Source organism: Alligator sinensis, unplaced genomic scaffold, assembly GCF_000455745.1.
Source record: "Alligator sinensis unplaced genomic scaffold, ASM45574v1 scaffold628_1, whole genome shotgun sequence".
NCBI lineage: Eukaryota > Metazoa > Chordata > Crocodylia > Alligatoridae > Alligator > Alligator sinensis.
In genome coordinates this window covers 4,107,588-4,131,202 of record NW_005841873.1, presented here as the reverse complement: position 1 = coordinate 4,131,202, position 23,615 = coordinate 4,107,588, and the positions used below count along the sequence as shown (strand labels likewise).

The following is a 23,615-nucleotide window of genomic DNA, read 5'->3' as shown; positions in this document are numbered from 1 at the left end:
TAGCTCCCTGGAAGATGGCAGGAGAGCGCGGTTTGTGCTCATTTTTATTCCGCGGGAAGAAAAGGGAAAGCTCAGTGAATGTTATAAATATACTGATTCATTAAAAACCGTTTGAGTAGCTTAATGTCTGAGCCAACCAGCCGTTAGTTGAGCATCTTCTCCCAGGAGCTAATCGTTTCCCCTAGCTTTTCCCTGGCAGCTGGTTCTCTTTAAATGCACCACACGATCTTTTCCACTGATTCTTGCAGTACATCAAAGGAGTTGAACAATTCGGTGGCCTGTCAGGACTTCACTTTGTTTATTGTGGCTGCCGGACTCTGGAGTCATCCATTCTGCGTCGATGCAAGCTCCAGCATTACAGGTCCCTGAAAGAGGAACTGTTGTGAGGGCCAACAAGTAGGGAACAATGCGATCATTGCCCCAGAGCATGTCTGACATCCCATCCAGATAATGGCTGAGTTAATTTTCATGGAATAAACGGGACCAGAGAGTCAAAGGGTTTAACGTGACCCTGTCACTGTACAGACGAAGCAGTTGAACAAGGTTCAGGGCTTCAAATAGAGGGACTGTTGCCTGCTTAGTCCCATGGCAACCACTCCCATTAACATCTTTTTGACCTTTTCCGCGGAAAAGAAGGAGAAGCACATGATGTACTTGAAATGTAAAGTTTTAAGAAAGGCGTGCCTTGTAACAGTACCTTCATTCCCTTTCCTTTGAACTGGAGAGAGATTTTATCGGGGTACAAAACCTTGTTTGACAGTGGTTGGGTGGTATTAAAGTTGGGAGTTATTATCCTTTTTGACAGAGAGTTAGCTGAGATGTTCAGGAGCTATTGTTGCGACTGATGTTAAAATGTGTTCCTGCTTCCTTCAAGACAAAATGAGACAAATGCATGCAAGCGGGGAGAGCAAACAGAAAAAAATGCAGGTTTTTTCTCTGGTGCTGACTCCTCCTTGCAGTATCACTATGGGCACAGACAGAAGTGACAATTTTTGCCTGATCTGACCACAGAAAGCAGTTTATAGCCATGACCAAACACAAGTGCACAGCTGCAGACAGCTTCAAAGATGGCCAATCAGATGAAAATCTGACCCCTCACTGAACGAGGGGTCAGATGAAGATGTTTCAACACAGAGCATCTTCTGTAACTTCTATCTGGGCCATGTTAGAGAAGCATGGGTGCAGCATGTGTCTCTTATCAGTCGCTCTGAGACACGGCAAATTTGTACCAGGCTGTTTGGACCACTGCTTTAAATTTCCAGACTGGTCAAGGGCCCGCAGCAGTGTTGGGAAAGAGACAATCTTGGCCAGGCGCTCATTAAACAGAAGGCAATAAAGTATGATAGAGCAGAAGTAAAAAGAAAATGGGGAAGGAAAGGAACAGACGCAAGGAAAGAGTGACAACAGGATCTGAAGTCTTAATTTCCAGATGGCATTTAGGAGTTAGCAGGAACCAGTGATATGTCCCATTCTGTCTCTCAAGGAAGCTGTGGTCAGGACATCTTTCAGCAACATGTGGATGCATGCTCAATCAGGTCATGGCAGATTCCAGGTTTGAAGGGGGAAGTGGGCAACTTGTAGTCTACACTCATTTTCATCCCTCACCCCCAAAACCTAGAGATCCTAAAAAGAGTGATCATCAAAACAGCTGGTCCCCTCATTAGTTTGTCTACTCATAAAGCATGGTTTCCTTCACATCAGTGTTGGTCCAGTATCCTGCAGCAGAAGAATTGGGCCCCACTTATTTAATGAGCAAAGATCTTAGCTAGGCTCCCGGGCCAGGACATTCTAGTTTTACAATGGAGAGTGTATCCTAGAGAGGGATGAAGTGGCTGCTTGGGAGAAACAGCCTTCGTAGACTCAAGATGCGGGGCGAAGAAGAGTATCTCCTCACTACAGCATTGTGTAGGAGCTGTGAGAACATTTTTATTTCATTATATCTCATAACTGCTCATGTTGATCTTGTCCGGGACCTTCAAGAAGTGGGGCTCAAATCCAAGTTTAAGAAAGCCCCGGCTTTGATTTTAACAATACATTCCCTTCAAAGGATGAAACGAATGAAAACCTCTGCGTGACACAGTGGCCTAACAGCAAGCCAAATTTACGAAAATAAGAAACCAGAGAGCTAAGACTGGATTCAGAATCCAATAGTGAAGGGAAGGGTTGGGTGAGCTGTGAAGTTCAATGCCAATTCAGTGATAACTGAGTTTGTGTTTGACTTAGATCTGTGAATCTAAGGCCTGGAAAAAGAGAACCTGATGGAAAAAAAAATGGGCTTGACTGGGGAGGTCCCCTGGAGTGCAGACATAGTGGCACATGAATGCACTGCCAATGGAGATGCAAGGGGAAAGCAGTGAAGGAGAGGGGAAAAGCCTCATGTATATAGTAGGCCCACAGCCCATTTGTACCCCATGGACTCAGAAGTATTCTTGCATCTCTAATATAAAACACAGGTTTCTCAATAACTGGAAAAAGATGTGGTCATCTTTCCACTGATTCACCCCTTAAGGAAATCAAAATGTGGATTTAAGGTACAGGGGAAAAAACCTGTGCAAATGGAAACAAGTTGCTTAAGCGTGGTTGGAGAGTTTCCCCCAGTCATTAACCTCCACTGAGACACCCCTGTCCCTAATTGTATTCATGTGCTCCTTTTGCCTTTGTGGCCGCAGTGTTCATAGGGTTAAGCTGCCCATACTTTGGCCCCAAGGCAAGTTATACGAACGTACTTTATGAATCCGATCCAAAACGCAGAGGTCAGTAAGAGTCTTTTCCTTGACTTCATCAATGGGGTTTGGAGCAGGCCATAAAAAATCATGTGTTACTTGCAGCAGCCTCAAGGCAAAACGATTTGTGCTATTTTGGGGTAAACTGACTGCATGCATGGTCCCAACGATACAGCAGTCTTAAACAGATTAAGATTCAATTGGATCATAAGAGCTAGCAGCTTTGTCCAGCACATCCCACTAGACTGCTTTCAGAGCATTTCCTACATACTTTGAGCATTCAGATTAAGATGGAAGATGCTGAGATCAGTGTGCAAAGGCAAGGATTATTGAGAGAGGCAAAAGGTCTTACCAAATACTGGTGTTGTTTTGTAACTGGAATAATGGGAACCTGTTGGGTTGATTCTCCTGTTACTTGCTTTGCTCTGCACTCTTCTCACTTCATTGACTGTAGTCCTTGCACTCACATGAGTCAAAGGGTTCTCCCTGGCTACTAGCTACCATTAAAAGGGAGGAGGAGGAAACAGGACTGACCTGTCCACTAATGGGAGCACATGTTACACCTCCTTAAGAGTTGCACCGGTAGGTGCTCCCGCTACCAGTGAGAGCTTTTGGAAGCTGGGAGACAGCTGAGGCATGACCTCCCAAGGGTCCCAACTCTTAAAGCATGTTAAACAAGACTCTTCAAAGCACAATGGTATGGAGACTGTCCTGGATAATTCTGCACAGCACTTCAGGCCGTAAAGGATGCCATGAACCCTCAGTTGAATGGTAATGCACCACCCTTCCAATGTGACCCATAGCCATCCCATTCCCTACTTATATTTTCAGTGCATTGGTCCTTTGTTTGCCTAGCAGTTGAGCTCACGAGCATAGGATCTTTGTTAACAGAGAGGAAAAGAAACTTTCTAGTCTGCAGGGCTGGTGGCAAAGGGCAGCAAGAACAATTGCCAGAGGGGGACTGAGGATAGGATTATGGATACCAAGGGACTGCAGGGAAAGAAGATGACTTCAAAAAGTCACATAGGTTCTAAGTAATAATCCTAATAAATACTGAAAACTGTACGCGTTCTTCTCAGCACTGCCCTTGCAGTGCCAGCTGGGGCAATGCCATGAATACTCAGCTCAGAGATTTTGCCATAATAATGGAAAGTGCACGCCGTGGTGAGTGTAATCTAGATGCATTTATCACAAAGATGGCTGTAATCCTGCAATACAGGGCTGTGGAGCCGGAGAGGTCATTTTTAGCATGTGTGGCTAAATCCCTTCCCTGGATTTCTGCACGCTGTGTTTCCTATTTGCACGTTGTAGCAGGCGTGTTTGTGTGTTGGACGGCTGCCTCAATTTCCTCTGCTGATAAAGCAGAGAAGAAGGCACCATGTCCAGCTGTGTGAAGGCCCCTTTCTGCGGGGTTTACTCATGCAAATAATAGTAGCTCACAGGACTGCGTGGTTACTCACCCACAACGCACCAGTCCTGCAGCGAGGGCCATGCAGGGGCCTTTACTAGGAGTGATTATACATCAGCTTTTTTCAAGTTCCTTGTATCCGAAGTTTGTGGCATGTGAATATTGTTTGTTTTCTCCCAGGACTTTGAATTCAAGGCTACCAGGAACATTTTGCCCGTGCTTCGATATTGTCACTGCATATAAAATGGCTGCAGAATGTTTCTGGGAACATTTTGTAGGTACCGAGAAATCATATTTCTCCCATTAAGGTCTTGAACCTGCCTTCCTTATGCATCCAGAACTGCTGTTGACTTCCTGGGAGCCTGGGATCAATGGGAAGCATTGGACACCGCGGTGCTAGAGTTGGAAGGAGTTACAGAGGGGTCTGATCACGACATTAGTACTGCACTGCTGACCCTACACTTGTGAAAACATTATTGTCTGAAACACTGCGAGAGTTAAAAAAAATAATATATTAAGCTTGGGATCTTTATACGGGAAACACTTGGGTCCATGCTTTCATTTTTTCCTCTGTAACCCAGGGGGGATAGAAACTTTTGGGGTTTTTTAGGATAAATCCTGAGATTCTCAGGTATTCTCATGGTTCTGGAAGCAGGGCTTTCGGCAAAATACAAGTTACCCTAACACTTGTGATAAAATGGTAAGACCTGGCAAAAAAAAAAAAATCTCGGTTTTGTAGGACAGGGGTTAGGGAGTCAGAAGCGAGTAGGGGTTATGTGAAGCTGAGAATATTTGGTGCCTGCGTAGAGAACTGAGCCGGGTCTCTTTTGCTTCTTTCCAACTTGGCATTGCTCTGATCATTTGAGCCGGACACCATCCGGTTGTTCTTAGCTTGACCCAAACGACCCCATCAATCCAGTCATCATGGGCAGGGGTCAAGTAGGGTTTTTGCAGCAGGAACTACTTTGCTTTTTGAGACTTGCTGTGAACTCTCCTAGTATGAAATGTCCTTGTCCTTTCCGGGAGGCAGGGTCAGATCTGAGCCAGACCGACTCAGCACCTCTCAACGGCACTCGTGCCACACTGCTGTTGTTTCTCCTCGGATCCCGACTGCCGGGCTGATCCAAGTTAAACACAGAAGCAGGCCTGCGACCGCTTCCAGAGGCTGCTCTGTTTATCTTTGCTAGAGGCAGAGTGTTAACAGGTTGTAAATTCAGATTTAGTTTCCTCTCAGCCAGAAAGACAACCCGAGAGTCTCAACATAGTGTAGATCACTCCTGCATATATAGGGTTCCCCCCACCCCCCTCTTTCTTATAATCCTTTAAATAATACCAGGGAAAAGGTATTAACTTTCAATGCTGTGGAAAGCAGTTTTCCTCTGAGATATTTTAGAAGCTTATGCACCGAGCTCCGTGACTCAAATATCGGTAGCCAAGTTGAACTGAAACCGTCTCTTTTTCTTTCATTTAAAACAAATCAGTGGTTGACTCAGAGTTTGTGGGGATTGTGAGCGCTAACCTAGAGTTAGGTGGGCAAGCGTATTTGGGGAGATGTGATATCTTTTATTAGACCAACTGAGTACTTAGGAAAACAGTTCTTTGCAAGCTTTCGGGCACAAGCACCCTTGTTCAGGCATAAGGAGCCTCTGCTCCAAGGAGATCTCATAACGGCAGACTCCCTATGCCTGCAGAAGGATGCTTGCACCCAAAAGCTTGCAAAGAACTTTTTTCCAACTCCTCAGTTGGTCTAGTAAAAGGTATCACGTCTAGCCAAAGAAGCTTGCCTGCCTATGTCCTTAGACTAACACAACTCCAACCAAAAACCCGGCAACCAAGAGTTAATCATTTAAAGGGACTAAACTAGAATCAGATTGGTTTCTTTACTTAAAACAATAAACGGTCAGAAGAGACAGCTAGCAGACCTTGTTCCTTGCCTTGCAGCAGATGTTTTAAGGGAAGTGAAGCACCGATTCCCACTGGAGTGAAAAAGAACTGGGTTTCCAGATCTCTTGGGCTTCTTTACAAGTCTCATAAAACAATACAGAAGGATGCCCTATGAACATAGTGACTGTACAGGTTTCCCTTACTTTATGCTGTACATGCGTTCCTGGAAAACGGCGCGTAACTCGAATTCGCATAAAGGCAACACACATTACAATGTAAGAAATAGGGATACGTTCCAAGACCTCGACTGTACTGACCCCCAGACCCATTTCTGCCACCTTTACAAGAACATTTTGGTACCTACCAGCAGCAGAGAGGGGTAGGGGATAAGCTAGCAGGATGCTTAGAAGCCATAATGGGGACGGTAACTACAGAAACACGTGTTGCAGACAACGAGTGAAGAGCACAGATCCACACCGGAGACTATATTTGGGTGCACGTCACTCCCACAATGCACCGCACAAAGCAGCTCACTGCGGGCTGCCACCGTACCGATTGCATAAGAGTGAATTTAGCTCACATACAACAAATTTTTGGTATAAAAAGGGTCATTGCAAAAGAGCGAATTCGCACATACAGAACCCGCATAAAGCGAGGGAAACCTATTCACTACATTCTTCTCAACAGCTTGGATAAGGGGAGGGTAGAGGGTGCCCTAAGTCTTGTGGTCCTCAACCTTTTTTGCCTCAAGGGCCCCATTAGAAAATGCCAGATCTTAGTGTGCACTCCTTTTTTTGGCTACAGAAAAATAGTGGAGCAATTTTTCTGTTACAAACAGCTCCAGCCACAATAGGCCTGAAAGTTTTTGACATCATAAATTTCCATTTGAAAGCTCTGTGTTTGTCGTGTGAATTATGCATAGGTGTTTGCACACCTAGCAGTGCTAATGTTGCCTGGCACCTTCAAAAGGATCTCCTGGTAGCTCAGGTTGCTGCGGCACCCTGGTTGGGAATCACTGCTCCAACGCTGGCCGGCGACGCAGGGTAAGCTGGGAGAAGTGAGTTCCCAGGCTTAGCACTTTTCCCTAGATCTGGACAAACATTTTTCAAGAGTTAATAGTTTTGAAAAAACAATGCAGTTGCAGAGGGATTGAGTGGTAGGTGTAATGTAGTGAATACGTTCAGTGGGGAAATATGGGAGAATATATAAAAACAAATGTTGCAACATTATTCAAACAGCATATTTTTATTTCAAAATGTTTTGCTTGGGAAACGCCAAGCATTTTGTTTTGACATTCTCTACATGAAATGTTTTGACTTTTCTGTATAAAATGACTTGGTTGTTGTTGTTGTTTCAAGATTGACCGACAAATTTAAAAAAAAAAAGAATTTTTTTTTTCAAAGACTTTATCTGCAGCGAAATGTTTCAGTTGTTTCAGTTTGCTTGTGTCAAAGGCGTTCCAGTACAAATCCGGCTCCTGCAGTAGATCACATGGAGGGAAGGAATTTAGCATGAACTGCCGTCACGCTGACCAGGATCGGCTCATGATTTCCTTGTTCCTCTCCTTGTTGTCTTGCGTTTTCTGCTTGGATAGCAAGCTCTTTGGGGCAAATGAATGTGCTTTGCCCTCTGTATTTGTACAGCACCTAGCAGAAGGACATCCTAGGCACCTTTGCAAAACTGCTGATGCTATTACTACTAGAACTACTACTGAACTTGAACCAAATATTTTGACATGCCAAAATGAAGCGTTTGATACTTGTAATTTTTCACATTTGCTGTGTTCTGTCCTTGCCGAGTACCCAGAATTAGGGAGTTTATAGAGAAAGCGATCATAACACGGTCTGAAGACCATTTCCCAAGGCCCATACCTGACAACCCCATGCAAAAAACTCACTTCGTGGACAGAGCAGGAGAGGTGGAGGGCAAGAGCCACCCTTTATAAGAATTACTAGCTTAACAGTTGCTCCCGTTCTAGAAATCATCCCAAAACACATCTGGGGGCAATGCTTCCTATTTACCATTGTAACAGATGCCCAACCTGAAATAGCAGGAAAGTCACATCTAGAATATGGCCCGGTAAAGTTAAAGAGAGCCCCTGCCCCAAAGAATTTGCAGTTTAAACAGACAAGATGAGCAAAGGCATCGTTATGCCCATTTATTCAGGTAGAACAAAAGCAAGGAGTAGCTGGGAGACATACCTGCGATTATGCAAGAAGCCAGAGGCTACAGTAAGAATTTAGCTCAGATTTCCTGTGTCCACACAGTGATCCTTGCTCTTTCCAGGTACTGCCCATACTAAATAGGCATGTTAGAGAGCATAAGATACCAACTAGGTCATGCTCCGTGTCCCTCTTCGCCTTTGGATCCTCCGCTGAAACTAGAATTGACACTTGTAATGGTTATGGTTCTGTAAAATGGATGTCTGCCCTCCCCGTTTGGGGCCGTCATGAGGCCTACGGACTCGTTTCGTCGAGGAAGGTGAAAGGAAAAGACTGACTTCATAAAACAAATCTTATTAATTACTGCAGTTCGTCTCCTGCCTCGGGTTTACGGGTTCCTCCAGCTGGCTTTAATCTCCTGATTTACTGTGGGAACAAAGAAGAGAAGTGGAGCACGTAAATCACGGCAGAGAGAGAGGTGGAAATCCTTCTGGCAGAACTTGAGAAGGTTCGAGACTCGCCGTCAAGCCACAGCTAGCAGCAGAGGTTGTGTGGGTAAGGGGGGGGAAAGACCCTGAGACGATAAAAACGTTTCCTTACAATGTGACCTTTGGAAATCGGTATGGTCAGGTGCTCTTTGAAAGTCCGGGGAGATTAGTGGAGCCTTACTGAATGTGAAGCTCAGGGAGGGTGAGCAAGCATTACAGGCAAGAAAGATTTGAGGCACTGAAGAAGAGCGACCAAAAGGGGTCAGTGTTTGTTAAGTTGAGGCATCAGATTTAAAGCATACGTATATTTAAGCATGTGCATGTGTAAGCTTCCTCCTGAGCCGTGCAGCAAGTTTAAGAATAGACCTGAGTAGGAGACCTGGGTTGTTCTGCATGAAACAGTGGTTGCTAATCTAGGAATGGGCGACATACAGATCGAAGAATAGCAAGCAGGTGAAAGGATGGCACTTATCTGGCACGCTGACGATGAAGTAAGTATACCCTTCTGCAAAGAAAATACACTGACAGGGAACAGAGGGCTGGAAAAAGGCCTCGGTGGCTGCACAACTTTCGTGAGACTTCATATAACCTGCGGAGGGGATGCATTTACTTGTCTCAAGTTGACTTTTGAGTCTCTGGTGGTTGTCTCATATGTGTGGAGACCTGAAACCTTAAGATGCGTCTACCTTATAATCATTGCTGTGACTGCGGCTTTTGCCTAAATAGCTTAGGGATGGCTAATGGTGTAGTCATGGCAGCAAAACTCACCTGGGCAAATGGGTAAATGCTCAACCCACACTGAGCTCCACGTTACACCAGTTGCACTGCTTGAAGTCCCTGAGCTAGCACTTTTAAGTCTGGGACAGACATTGCATAAACCGGTTTGCCCCAAATCTGTTAAGGCTGATACCACATTCAACCAGGTTTATCTCAAACTGGTTTCAGCCATTTTTAAACTGGTTTACGTGCACTGGCCATCTGTTCTGTTACAGGTTGAAACCAGTTTCTGATCACTTAAACTGGTTTATGTGTAATGTCTGTGCCTAGCCTTAAAGACAGCTGTGGGACAGGTGCCACACTGCAGTATAGACATGCCCTGAGTTGCTAGGTCTCTTGTTGGTACTCCAAAAACGCTAGACAACACAGGACCAGTGGCAGCATTTGCTGCAAAGATTACTTGAGCTTGGCGAAACTGTAGCATGTGAAGAAATCTGTGATGAACTCAAAGCTTGCCCTCTGTACATCTTAGTCTGGCAGGTGGTATTAGCCTTTCCTGACCATAAAAACTTACCCAAGATTTTAATTTAAATGGAAAAATTGTAATGGGAGCAAGCATCAAAGACTCCGGGAGTTATTAATCACATCGTCAGCTGTGGCTGTTGCTGGTTTAATTGCCTTTCATCTGTAAAAAGAATCAGAACTCATGGTAGAGATGATATCTTTTATTAGACCAACTAGATTTTTGCAACCAAAAAAAAAAGTCTTTATTTGCAAGCTTTCAGGCACAAGGACCCTTCTTCAGGCATAGAAGAAAAGATGGTTTTGCCTCTAGACCAGTACAGCTACAACCTGGATACCATTCATCTGTATTGCATTTATCAGGTGGTCACTACATATAGTCACTGATGAACAATGCAGTTTCTTGTACTGTGACAGCAGAAGGGACAAGGATGTGCAATGGCAATGACCGGATTTCTGTCCAGGGTTAGGCTGAACACATTAAATAAGTTATTTCTCTCTAAATCCTACACTTTAGGATATCGAGAGGCTGAGGACCTAGATGAAAATTGACGGTGAAATTAAGAACTACAATTTGCAAGTAGAATATTGATTGGAAATCGTGATTTTTTTTACAAAAGTGATTAATTATTGTGGGATTTTTCTAAATAATGATAAATCTTCTTTAGCCTGTCTTGGCAAGAATTTCATCAGCGAGTCCAAAGTGAGCAGTCAGGGCCTTTCGTCGGTTAAATGAAGATGCTTTTTCTTTCCTTCGTGCCAACAAAATGTTTTAATTCTCTGTTGTAGAAAGAGGGACAAGTTGCCCAATTACTGAGAGACAAAACTGCGATAGAAGTTTTTTTGTGCTAGGAATTAATAACCATAGTGGTTCAGGCAAGACAGTCAAGCTTCTCTCACTCATCATCCTGTCTGCCACATACTGAAAAGACTTCAAAGCATCACCCTTATAGGATCCTGGATTCAGTGTGAAGCTGAAGCTGACCTCACCGCTATTCTGTTCAGCTTTAAAACGAAGGCGACTTTCATCTCTCTGCTATATGGTTTATTTCTGCCAAAGGATCAAAAATGATGGCCCTGATCCAGGAAGCCATATGCTTTCAACATATGCACAGCTCTGCAAATCCTTGGGTCTATTCAGGAAGTTAAACTTGTGTTTTGATGTGGTTTCCTCTACTAGGGTTTATATTCACGTTCAGAGTTAAAGGGCAGGGCTGAGAACCAGGCTTGAGATTCTGGATTTGAATGGATGTGAGCATGGCTTTGATACTTACTGCCAGGTTATTGCGTTGGCTATTGCTACCATGAAGAGCAGGTAGCCAAAATGACTGGGGAAGCATGGTAGCATTCATACATCGTGGCTAGGACAAGGTAAGTGAGGAGGATGTCTGGTCCTACTTTGGAGAAAAGTCCAAACAAACACAATGAAGCTATGTTAATTGATATTTTAGAAATGCTTTCATTTTTTATAGCTAGATACAAGATTTGGGGTGTGAGGACAACAAAAGACCTAAACGTAACTACTTCTGATGCTCCAGACAATAGCCGTGTTGATCGATGCAAAAGGGATTACTCGCTGCGGTGGTGGACGGCAAATACGGGACTTGGTTTGGTCTGTTCGGGTTTAACCCTGAGGTTCAAGTAACTCGAGAGGCGCCGCTACTGATTCACATTCCCTTCAGCTGTTAGAGAAACATGTGAAATGCATGTTGTGATACAACGGGTCAAACTTTTCCACCTGGACAAGTGACAAGTCTGTGAGTTGGCATGCTGTCTTTTAGAGAAGGGCGCTGGGCATTTAAAAATAAAAATGTGGCCAGCCAAGTGATTCTGTGTGATTAAACAGGTAGAGCAGAGAGGAGAATTGTTCAATTGGAGTGGGGAACTATGCTCTGAGGAAGCCTGGAGTATTCCAGCTGCTTGTCATCTCCATTTACTGTCACCGCACCCGCCTGTGTTGAGAAAAATAGTATATGTATATATACTGCATAGGTCGGGTAGGTAAATATAGGACACCATCAAGCAATTTGGCCTTTGGGTCTTTGATCTAAAAAGTTTATTGAGGAGCTATAATTTACAATTTTTTTATATACCAAGCTAGTACTATTGATTTTTTTTTTTAAATGAATATTTAATTACAGTCATGCAACAAGGTCAACCAATCTTTGGAAACGAAATAAATAGACTTTACTTTGCTAGCACTCTAACATTGTAAGTAAATTAACGTTTAAGTGAAAACAGTTGTAGCATGTGCATAGAGACGTATGTTAAAAATGCACGGGACTTGGTATAATCTGACCGAATTCTGATTCATCCATTGACTTTGTTATATAAAATTCAGTGCCCTTTTTAGAGGGAGCTGCAGATTACACTTCTGCATATTTATTTAGGAGCTCAGTCTCCTGGATATCCATACTCTAATTCCAGTGCTAAGTACCATGACAACATTGATTTCCCTTACTAAACCTAACCTACTTTTATCCCTGAACGGGCTTATGTAATAGTATATGTAAAAACCACTCAACTTAATGCCCAATATTGTAGTTAATTAGCAAAGTGGTATTGTAACCACAGTCCTTTGTTCTCTAGTAGTGGATTGTTCTACTAACCTTGGCCAGATAAAGCATCTGCCCTAATAAACAAGAGCCCAGCTATTGAGTATTATGAGCTACATGGCAGCAAGACTAATTTGCAGCTCCTGAGGACAGTGTAATCCTGAACAAAATCTAGATTTGTGATTCCTACTGACGTTGTGCCATTTCAAAACCATTTTCAAGCAACAGACACAGAAAATAGGTTGAAAAGCTTTTCCCTTCCTCTTTTCGGTAAGATTATGGCATGTCAGCAATGACTGTTCTTCAGATTTGGTTTTCTAAAAGCATTATCAAATGCCCATGCTAGGCTAGCAGTTTTATTCATGATGAATTTTAGGAGGGAGGGGAGGTGGGTGAAGGCGTTGTAGATATGCCCAGTAGAGTCCGAGTATATTTCTTGAAATGTTAGCAGTCAGCTGGTAGCTTTCTGCTAATTCTGAGATATGCAGTAGAGTTTTTGTGCTAATGGAAATGTATTTACACTGTACATTAATTCAAACTATGTGCAGTTGGGAAGAACTAATGGACTTTGCACACCTTAATGGACCCTCTAGTGGATCACAGTCTCTCTTTAAGAGCTTTAGTGCCGTCTTCAAGTAACGTAGTTGAAGGCCGTGGAATTAGACGAGATCCAGACTCTGACCCACTGAGTTCTTGGGTAGGACGGTTTGGCTCTATGCTTTCATAATGAGGGAAGGGGTTGGTTTCGTATTTATTACCTTAAACTGCATATATTTTGCTTGAAATCATGGTGTAAAGATGTCTCTGGGGAAGAGAAAAAGCTCTCTTAAACTCAGGATCAGATTATTAAAGCTACTAGAGACACAGACTGGCACCAAGTAGGGTTTTCAGAAGAGCCTAAAGGCCTACTCCCCACCGTGAAATCTGTAAGGCACTCAGGTAGCTTTAGACATCCTGTTAGGCTTCTCTTTGCATCTTTAGATTCCAAAATATTTTTTTAAATCTGGCATTTAGAGACCAATTTTCTGACATTCCCTAGGCCCTACTCTGTACTCTGGCTAGGCCAATGCTCCACTAGGGTAGTTGGCTTAGGAACCATACACCCGTGTCATGAATTACAGCATTGATTAAAATTAAAAATTAAAGAATTTTTTTTGCAAAAATCGTGTTGGTCTAATAAAAGATATCATCTCTACTACGAGTCCTGATGAATTACAGCAGCACTTCGGCTACTTTAACTGATGGTGGGAGTTGTAATTGGATCCCTGTTCCCACACACATGTGGGATCTCACAGGCCTGGAAGAATCTGTCCCTAGAGGTGTTTTGGGACCTCGTAGATGCACTGGAGATGGGAATGGTTTGCATGCCTACAAAGATGGACAAGTCACACCATTCTCCATGGTCTGTGAAAACTGATGTAGAGCTGAACATCATGGAAATCACAGTTACATGTGTTTGGCACTTAACTAGTATCTTTGTTGGAGGATTTGTTTATAAACAGTGTTAATGAAAGCTAGCAGCCACCAATGCTGATGTAATTAGAGGCATAGGATGACATTAACTTGCCCATGGTCACACAACAGATTCATAGCAGAAACGCAAATGACCCCGTAGGAACATCAACTGACTTACAGACCTCTGCTCTAATCAATAGAGTGAAGAATGTCCTTGGTAATATGTTATGGAGAGAGTGAAAGGTAGAAAGGGAGCAAGAAAACCAACCAGGATTAGTGCACCAGGGTTACAAGAATGTCCTAGAGAAGGGAGTGGGTTATTTGAAGAGTTACTCCTGAAATTCAGTTCGGTGGAGTGAGCCCACACTAGGCTCCGATGCGGGGATTAATGGGTGTTCTTCACCGGAGCAAATTTCCCCCAAAGAGTCGAACTCTCTGCCATGTGCAATCTGCATCCTAGCTGCCCTGTCCCTAATTCTTCCCCTCCCGAGAGCACCTCCCAATGCAGAAACGCGCATAGTTCATTTCTCCGTTCTCCGACGCGAAAAGTTGCCACAGTTAGACAAAGCTCCGATTTTCACTGAAAATAATGTTCCTGCTCTCTTTACTGCCTTCAGATGGCAGCAACATAAAATAACCTTGATGCTTTGCTTAATGCTGATATATTGAATTTATAGTGCCTCAGCTACCTTGGCCTCTCCTAAATATTTTACAATCACTGCTTCCAACAGGGCTAAGGTGAAGAAGGGAGTAAATATTCTCAGCGCAAAGACAAGTGATCCACGGCAATGGGATGTGAAGCAGGAGGTGGGGAATGGCGGAAAACATTCAACCACGACAGTTATTTGTCAGAAGATAGCACCAAGTTCAAGGAACAGGTAAGCGAGCTCATATCCGCAGCACATTAAATTCATTTATATCCATGATACCATTCACTGCTTGAAAGACTTAGGACTCATATTAACCACTACTTAGTAGAGCTATTAAATCTGCAGCCTGAAAATCTGGAGATACTTACGTTAACTATCGTACCATCTGCTGATCTACAATTGGGCATCTCACTTTTCAGATAATAAAACTCGTCAGTGTAAGCTTCAAAATGAATAGACTAGACCTAAGGGAGGCCCCCTCCCCTTTTTACCATGAATATGAATGTCTTACTCTTTAAAGGTTTTTACTGCTCAGAGATTTGTCTGGCTTGATAGCTCCGACCTTGTTTCTCAAAAGCTCTCTCATCATCCATGGTCACTCTCTCAAGTCACCAATCAACTCTTCTGTGATGAGCTTCACTAACTCTTCAGCATTAGTTCAGGGTCATCATGCAAAGTGTTTGTTTTTTACGGTATTCGGCATAAATGAGAAAAGTCCCCTTTTTTTTGTGAGTGAAGAATTATTTTCTCCCAAAATTTCCCCCCGTGTCCTTTGCAGTTGTCTGGGTCACCTCGGAAAGCACCACAAGGAGGTATCTGCCTACCTTTTCTCCTTCATAATTGGAGGCAAGGCAACTTAGGTTGGGAATGAGGACATCCACTTACGTTGGGGTGGATAACGGTCTACGAATAACTACTTTCGGATCCTAGAAAGGAATTTCTCTTGCACACGTCACTGCTGTTGTTAGGATTTGTTCAGGAAGTTGGTTTGCTTGGATTTACTGTTCAGTATTAGCTCAATTCGTAGCGAGGCTTGTTGAAGGAGGTCATAATATCTTCAGCCAGCACTGGGTTGGTTTGTGGTTGGCCAGCGGCCTTCAGACTTGGGCACTAGTTCTCCAAACACAGGAGAGTCGGAGCAAGTGGTAGCAACCCGTCCCTTCAGTACCTGGACAACAAGGATGCCTCATAAATGTTCAACTTCCATAAAGTGCAGAAACATCTGTTGCCACGAGTGGTTTACTAACTCAATCCAACTATGTTTGATATCATTGCTGTTAGTGGGTTTTGCAAGGGAGAGTTTATGCCGACGGGAAGAAGGGAAAAGAAATAAATCGTATAAGCCTGCCAGAAATGGTATTAAAAATGTTTGAAAGGGAAACCAGGGTTTTAGAATCAGCATGTAATGCTAAATGTATTTGCAGCTGTGGAAATATAATAGTCAGGTTATCAAAACTCAAATTAAATCTTCTTAATCCAATTTGCATAAAGTCTAATTAACCTATAAAAATATTTTTAGCACCGATTATGCAAATAAAAGTAGATGTGTTAATTAACGCCTCTTTCATTTCCGTATGTAAATAGTCCCTTTCTTTCAAAAGCAGGAGGGCTGAATTTGAATGAAATGTTAATGTGTTAGGAAGGATTGAGTAGACAGAAACCTTGACGCCTTTAGCTCTCCAACCACCACGGAAATGTATATCATCTAATGCACTGCAATAGAGCCTTACGCTATGAATTTGTATTAATCGGATTTCCTCCCCGAACGCAGTAATGAGTGCCAGTTAGGTGTCTCCGCATTGATTTACCTGGGGAGAGGCATCCTGAGTGGTGGACGCTACAGTTGTTATTGAGTGTCATTTGGAGCCCTCTCTGTGCAGAGCGCAAATATTCTATTAAGCTAATTTAATTTGGCTAAGGATTGCAGGCCCCTAATGGGATGTTTCTCCGCTGCCACCAGCTTTTTCAAAGTAGTTTAGTAACATCGTTTGTCTGGGCAAAGTGCGCTGTTTTCTGTTATGAGATCAGATTGGAACATGTGCGGTTCTGCTTTGGAGCTCCAGCCGCAGGGGGGTTGAAGTTTCTCCTGCCACAAACCCAGTGAACTTGTAAATTCATTGATTCATTTAGGCAGAGAAAGATGCTCTCAACTGTCTCTGCAAAAGGAAGCAACAGGTTTGTTTCTCCTCTGATGCTTTGCGAAAATGGGATTCGTTCACACGATCTGTCAGGGGGATTGTAAAATCGTAGAGAAGTCGGGCTGGAAGGGACCTCCAGAGGTCATCTAGTCCAGCCCCCTGCCTGGCGCAGGATCATCCCTATCCAAACCATCCTATACAAATCCAGACTCTAAACTCTCTGTAATAATGCCATCAACCCTGACACAACACAAGACATAATACTCTAACCTGCCACAGGTAAAGCAAGGGAGCCACGGCAGTGGATGGTAAGAGCTGGATGCACAGAGGATTGTTTTTCATCTTCGCTTGACCAGCCACTTCCAGGGAAGCTCAGAGAATGAGTCATCAGGGAGAGAAAGTGCTATGCACGCTTTGTCTTTAATGCAGCCTGCAGAAGGAGTAGATTAATTCCCACTTGGGGTATTACATTGTCTCACAGTACGTGTGTCTACAAGGGACGCTTTATTGTGCAGTAGACTAATCTACTGTGCAGTAAAGCATCACCATCTACACATGCAGGACAGCTCCCGGCCAGCCCTGGGCTGCTTGAGGAAATCTCTGCCCAGCCCAGAGCTGGCTGGGAGCTGCCCCCGAAGTGGGCCAACCCCCAACTGCACAGGGAAGCCCTGCTGGGCATGGGGCTTGTCCCCATGTGCAGGGGGCCAAAGAGCTCTGCAGCAGCAGCTGTCTCCCACCCCCTGCACATCAGGACCCCTCCCGATGTGTAGGGGGCAAGGAGGCAGCTGCTGCTGCAGCTGGCACAGTTCTCCTGGCCCCGTGTGCATGAGGATCAGCTCTGTGCTCCCTGCCAGCCCCCAAGCTAGGACCCCGTGGGAGCCTAGCCCTCCCTTGGCTGCTGCAGGGAGCCAGAGCTGGGTAGGAGCAGCATATGTAGACAGGCTCCAAGGGAAGGCTTACTGCACGGTATTTTACTGCGCAGCAAGCCTTTATAGCATTAATAGCACGGGTAGACGTGCCCAGTTAGGACCTTCCTAATGCTGGGGGGGGGGTAATAGAGTTACTGAAACATGGCATCCTGATAATACTTCTGGGCAGCAAAATGACATTGTCCCCAGCTCTCCTAAGTCACAGTGTTCCTTAGTGACACCACCCAGGCACTGGATTGGCACAGTACTAGATGCAAGGAGCTTGTCAACAGCAGGTAGCAAATGCTGGCTTATGCCCCTCTCACAGGCAGCACTTTTCCCCTAGAAGCTCCTTCTTGATCCAGTGCTTCATGCTCTTGTCCTTCAAATTCCCTAAATCCAAGGCTCCGCTCCAGCAAAGCTGCTAATTTCCATATTGCGTCACTGCTTTTCTTGTCACCTTTGTATGTTTACGGGCCTTATGTCCATATACAGCTCAGGTCTTAGGCCCTCAGGTACACTTGCAACTACATAAATGCTAAAAAAAATGCAAGGAGATGTATTTTCTCCATGAATGAAGTATTTACTAGATGCTGCTGAGAAATATGAAGTTACGGGCTCCTTGAAGTCATAGATTCATAGATGTTAGGAGCTGGAAGGGACTTTACAAGATTATTGGGCTCAGCCCCCCTGCACTTGGGCAGGAGAGACCGCTGGGGTCAGAGGACCCTACCAAGGTGGGCGTCAAGATGCTTTTTGGAGGTCGTCAGGGTGGGTAACTGTACCACCTCTGGGGGAAACCCTGTTCCAGACCCTCAGCTCTCAACTTGTAAAGTTTTTCCTTATGTCCAATCTGAAGCAAGCTTCAATCAGTTTGTGCCCATTGTTTCTTGTCTTCCCCTGAGGTGCTTTGGGGTTTAAGTCATAGCCTTAAACCCCAAAGCCATAGCACAGTAACTTCTGCTTATCCAGAAACCTCTCTCTATTAAAGCAGAGCGGAAAGAGCTTGGAACTGAAAACACTTAGATGTCTGAAAAGAAAGCCTGTGCTGAGATTCATTTCACTAGTGATTAAAATGGCAGAAATCTGTTGATTAGAGAGAGCAGGACGGAAACAACTCTTTTGGCCTCCTTTGTGATTCTCTTGTGTAGGCTATAGTCGACTGGTCTGAAATGTATCCTAAGTATAGATGAGGAGTTTTTTGCTTATGCTCTTAATCCAATGCATATCCTGGTCCTTCCAAGTGTGAACCTCGAAGCCATGCAATAGACTTAACACCAGCTGGGAAAGCCTAGAGGCACTGGGGTGCTGGAGACCTTATGCACTCCCCAAAAGCCATGGACAGGCCATTGCAGCTGGGACTCAATTAAGGGAAGCCCCCCAGGCTCCTCCAGTTTGCTGCAAAGCTAACCTAGCTCCATTGCTCCTTAATAGTGTAGATGCAAGCTATGCCCCCTCCGTCTTGGTACCTCTGGTCTGTTCTTAGCGTGTGTGGTAGTAAAGGAGTTGAGGGCGATCAGGAGTCACTCAAAGCTCTTAAAGCAACCCTGCTGTGTTCTCTGTCAACACAGCATTGCCGTCTACTTATCGGAGCGGAGGAGCTGAGCGTGAAAAAATGAAGAGACTTGCTAGAAAAATTGACAGAATGGAAAACTGCTGTGATGTACTGCTTTGTCCCCTTGGCCCTGAACTTCACAGAGGCTGATGAGCTGAGCTTGTGGCTCTGTAGCGATCTGTCTAATAAAGAATCAGACTTGGGAAGAATGCTTCCAGCTGTTGTGCTTATACATCCAGCTGTTTCACAGGGACACTGACATGTGCACACACACATGCACATCCAGACTTTTGAACAGTGAGAGAATCTCTTCTTTCATACAAAATAAGCTGGTCCTGTGCCTGGGTTGGGTTTCATAGCATCAGGACACAGAGGAAACCAGGTCAGCCCTTGGAATTCTTTGCAGGTCCTTCCTCTCTCTGTCGGCAACATATGGTGCCAAGTGAATTGAGCATGAAGCAGAACGCTCTCGTGACTGAAAAAATATGAAGAGCACGTGAACAACACGTTTCAAAGGATACAGTCGGTGTGTCTGGCTTTCATTTTACCTAGGAGGTCCGAGCCCCTCAAACCACACAAGACACGTGCATGCTCTGGCATGCACATGTACAGATTTACGCATATGTGCATGTGTTGATACAGTTGCATCAAGGTTTTGGGGTTTTTTTTTAGAATCTGGATCCTCTACAACCTGCACAGTTTAGGATCAGTGTTGTCTAAGAAATTTCACAAGCTCAGCGGGCTGGCTGCAGGGAGTCAAGCCACCTCCTGGCCTCAAACATTGAGATGTTTGGTGCTCAAGGGGCAGGATTTCTCCTTGGAATAGTTCTGCCGTGTGATACATGATACAGCATCAAGGTGAAGGTAACACATGCCATGGCTGTAGCATTAGACAATCGGGAAGCACCATAGGATTTGGGGCGCTAAATTTGCAGCCGGCATAGAGTCCTTGTCTGCAAAAATGTGTATGCACAAACTGGGCAGATGCCATGGAAGAAAGCTGGTCACCTACAGGATATTAATACCGATGAACCCAAGTGACAAGCAATTTCCATTCATTTCTCAAAAAAGTTGTATATTAGTCAAACAGCAGGTTTGTCTGAGTATTTTATGTTAAATATTGTGCTCATTTCAGTGCAAATTAGGTGCAGCCCTTGGGCTACTGGCAAGTTATCGATGCCACCCTTAGAGCTCCCAGGGTTGGTCACTGCAACTTGCGCTCTGTGATTTGAATCTGTCTGTTTAAAGTGACACATGGGACTCTATCTGTGTAGCTCTAAATAACAGCAGCAGAGATCGTAGACCAAAACCCTTACTTGCTGCTTTAAAATTCTAGCCATATTTCCTAGTCCTTATCTGATTTGTCTCTGCCTATTTTCTATGCACTGTAGGGTTTCTTTTTTTTTTAAAGGCTGTTGTATATAGGTCAATGATGCCTCCAGTGTATCATGTGGGTGCCAAAGATACCCAGGACATCTGCACATGTGTGGAGATAGCAGCCAGCTGCACGTTGTAACAGCATCTTTTCTAGGGCACAGAAGTCTGGGGTTGCAAGGTTGCTTCCCTAAGCAAGTGGTGTAAGGCTGCTGCTGTAGATGTCTGGAGCGTACATCTAGGTGGTGTCATAAGGCAGAGGGAAAAAGAAAGGGACTCCTTCCTATCTCCTTTCAGTAATCTATCTTCAAGGTTGGGGAAGGCAAGCATCGATATAGTGGCCTTTGCCCCAAAAGTTATGCCTGCCATAGAGTCCGAATGGGGGTTGGTACCTATCATCTTTATAGAGAACCCTTGTCTCTCATTTTCTGTCTCCTTTGGTCCTTGTAGGGAACAATTCAGCACAGTAAACCCTATCAACTATTAAAGGGTTTCTTTTTAAAGGAGAGAGCTCTCACTAGCATTAAGAAGCAGTAGATGCCAGGGGAGTCCATTCACCCATTACCATGTGCTGCCTTTTCTGTTTGATGCTGTACTGATGCCTCGCCATGTCTATTAAATGTCAGATAACCATAGCCATTGTCTCCCCATGGCTTATATGTTACCTATCACAGTGGGGTCCTGGTCCGTGACTAGGGCTCCTAGCTGGCCATATAAATAATACAGAATATTAATAATACTATTAAGAGACAGTAGTTTCATTTGGACTTCATGTACTACCTGACATCCAGTTAAATATCATGGGCTCTTAAAAAGCCACAAAATAAAGAGGGTCTGAATAACTGGGTTGGAAGACCCAGTGGGAAAGTGTTTCCTCACTTCTTTCTGTCTCAGTCCACTCTTTTGTCTCTCTTTGAAGTTCACAATTGGCCATCATAATCCAAGGTGGTATTTTCAACAGCACGTGTTGCTGGTTTTGAAGTCAGTGGTCAATCCGTCTTTGGCTTTAGCAGATGAGCTGATTCCAGTGCTGACCGGTTTTGAAAATAGCACCCTATGCACACTTGGTGCATAGACTTTGTCAAAGGGTAGGGTGAGCACTTTGTGTTTCCTCTCAAAAAGCAAATGATCTGAGTAAACTAGACAGGAGGAAATAAGAACGTTGCCTGTTTTCTTCAGAGGTTTTAAAACATGTAGTAAATGCTTTTCTCTTTTTTTTTTTTGCATACTCTGCAATTCCTGATTCTGTATGGGAGCAAAAGAGATGCAGACTGTTCTTCCGGCCTTTCTTGGCTCAGTTGGCAATATCTCAAGAAGGACTGGTCTGCTCAGATCTGCCGACTCAGCAAGTTTGGGTAGTTTAGGACAGTGTTATAGATGCTTATCCGAATCAAATGCACTGAACCTTTGGAGATTTGGACATTGCATGTAATTACCCAGCCTTGCTGAGAAACCTAAATCCCTCCCTGCCAAGCCAACCTCGCGTTCCAGTCAGGTTGCGTGTATCATTGTTGTTTCATTAGTATGTAAATTGTTTTCTGTCCCACACATACAAAATTGAATAAGATGATGCAATCATGCAACGCATGCATGAGTTTTTATCCATTCCAAATTGATTGACCAACTCAATAATAACTGTGATTTACAGAGTCCATGGTGAAATTGTTCCTTAAGTTTTGACAGTATAATCTTTTTAAAAAAAAATTTGGAAAGGGACTCGAAAACTGACTCTCTCCCAGCATGGTACCCCAATGACTTCTGCTAGCACGAATATGCTTTCTACAGAGTTCCTGGAATACATGGAAAGAGAAACTTGACAATCTCATTTGCACTTCCCATGGAAGGGCAATTACAGACACTTGCACGCTGCGGTTCCCATCACCTTCCGCTGTAATAAGCTGTCAGCGTTAACTAGGTTATCTGTGAAAATCTCTCTCTGGGGCAGCACATTTGTGGATGGATACTCCTGCTCATTTCCTCTTTGCACCTAAAAGCACTACTTCTAATTTTACTGAAGGTCAGCTCTTATTTAACTGTGACAGTTGGCACATTTTGGATATTTTTACAGTACAATCATGCTACCTTGTGACATGGAAGCAGCAGAAAATAAGAGACAAAATGATGCATACGGGGGGGGGGGGGTGTGCATATGTGTATTTTCCACGATCTTAGAAGTGGAAATATCCGCTGGAGCCTATAAACAGCTAAGTTCAGCAATAGGGCATCGTACTGGCAAACAACTGTGTTTTCCCCTGTAGCTGTCACAGTAGTGGAAGGAAATACATCAGTCAGGCAAGAAAGTGTAAAGAAGATTTAGGTAAAAAACCAAAAGCCAAACGTTTCTAAAGTAGACCCCATCAGTATTCACTGAAAAAACTTGAATCACAAGACTTATGCACGAGCCTTGAGAAGTGAAAAATTTCACAGCAAACTTCAGTTCTGATTTCTCTGTAGCTTACCAGAACGTCATAGCATGGGATTGTCCCACCATTGGGGTAGGTGGAAGGATTCTTGCTTAAGAAGTTTATAACTGGCTTAGACAAAGCGATGGAGAAAACTGAACTGTATAATCATATAATTTTGGTCAATCCTGATCTGTAGTAACAAGTGCAACATGGGCAATGTGCTACAGATGAAAGCACAGCAGACTCCTGCAATCCCCTGGACAGAAAAGCTGCATTGGAGACAGGCCGATGGATTCTGCACTAGCTTACAGAGATCACTATTAAACTGTTGTCGTTCATGTGCCAGGCAGAGAGATCAGAGATTTCACAGTTATTTCACATATTTAAGTACACGAGAGAAACTCTGCTTGTGCTCCCTCCCTCTCTCTCTTCCACATCATTACATGGTAGAGGTGATCACTGCATACATCATCCACAAAGTGATTATATAGGTAAAAAAAAAATGTTCATTAGAGAATTGCAATTTAGGTATGCATGATTAATAGAGTCTGTAAAGTGTGGTCAAATCTTTGTTCAGAGTGCATGCACAGCTTGGCACTTGTCTATGTATATCTCTCCTTTATTAGTGAGGCTGTTCCTTTGACTTGCCAAGAATATCCCGTTCTAGCTCC

At 44.0% G+C, this 23,615-nt stretch overlaps 1 protein-coding gene across 2 annotated transcripts in view; it reads left to right on the top strand.

The window, feature by feature from the left end:
* TMEM132C (transmembrane protein 132C) overlaps window positions 1–23,615 on the top strand; it is a 208,814-nt gene that overhangs the window by 62,241 nt on the left and 122,958 nt on the right. The window contains exon 2 of one of the 2 annotated variants that reach the window (XM_025195797.1): window positions 14,646–14,792. The exons of the other annotated variant lie outside the window; for it this stretch is intronic. Coding sequence (XP_025051582.1) covers window positions 14,646–14,792 — 147 coding nt within the window. The remainder of the gene's footprint in view (window positions 1–14,645; window positions 14,793–23,615) is intronic. 2 annotated transcript variants of the gene reach the window in all.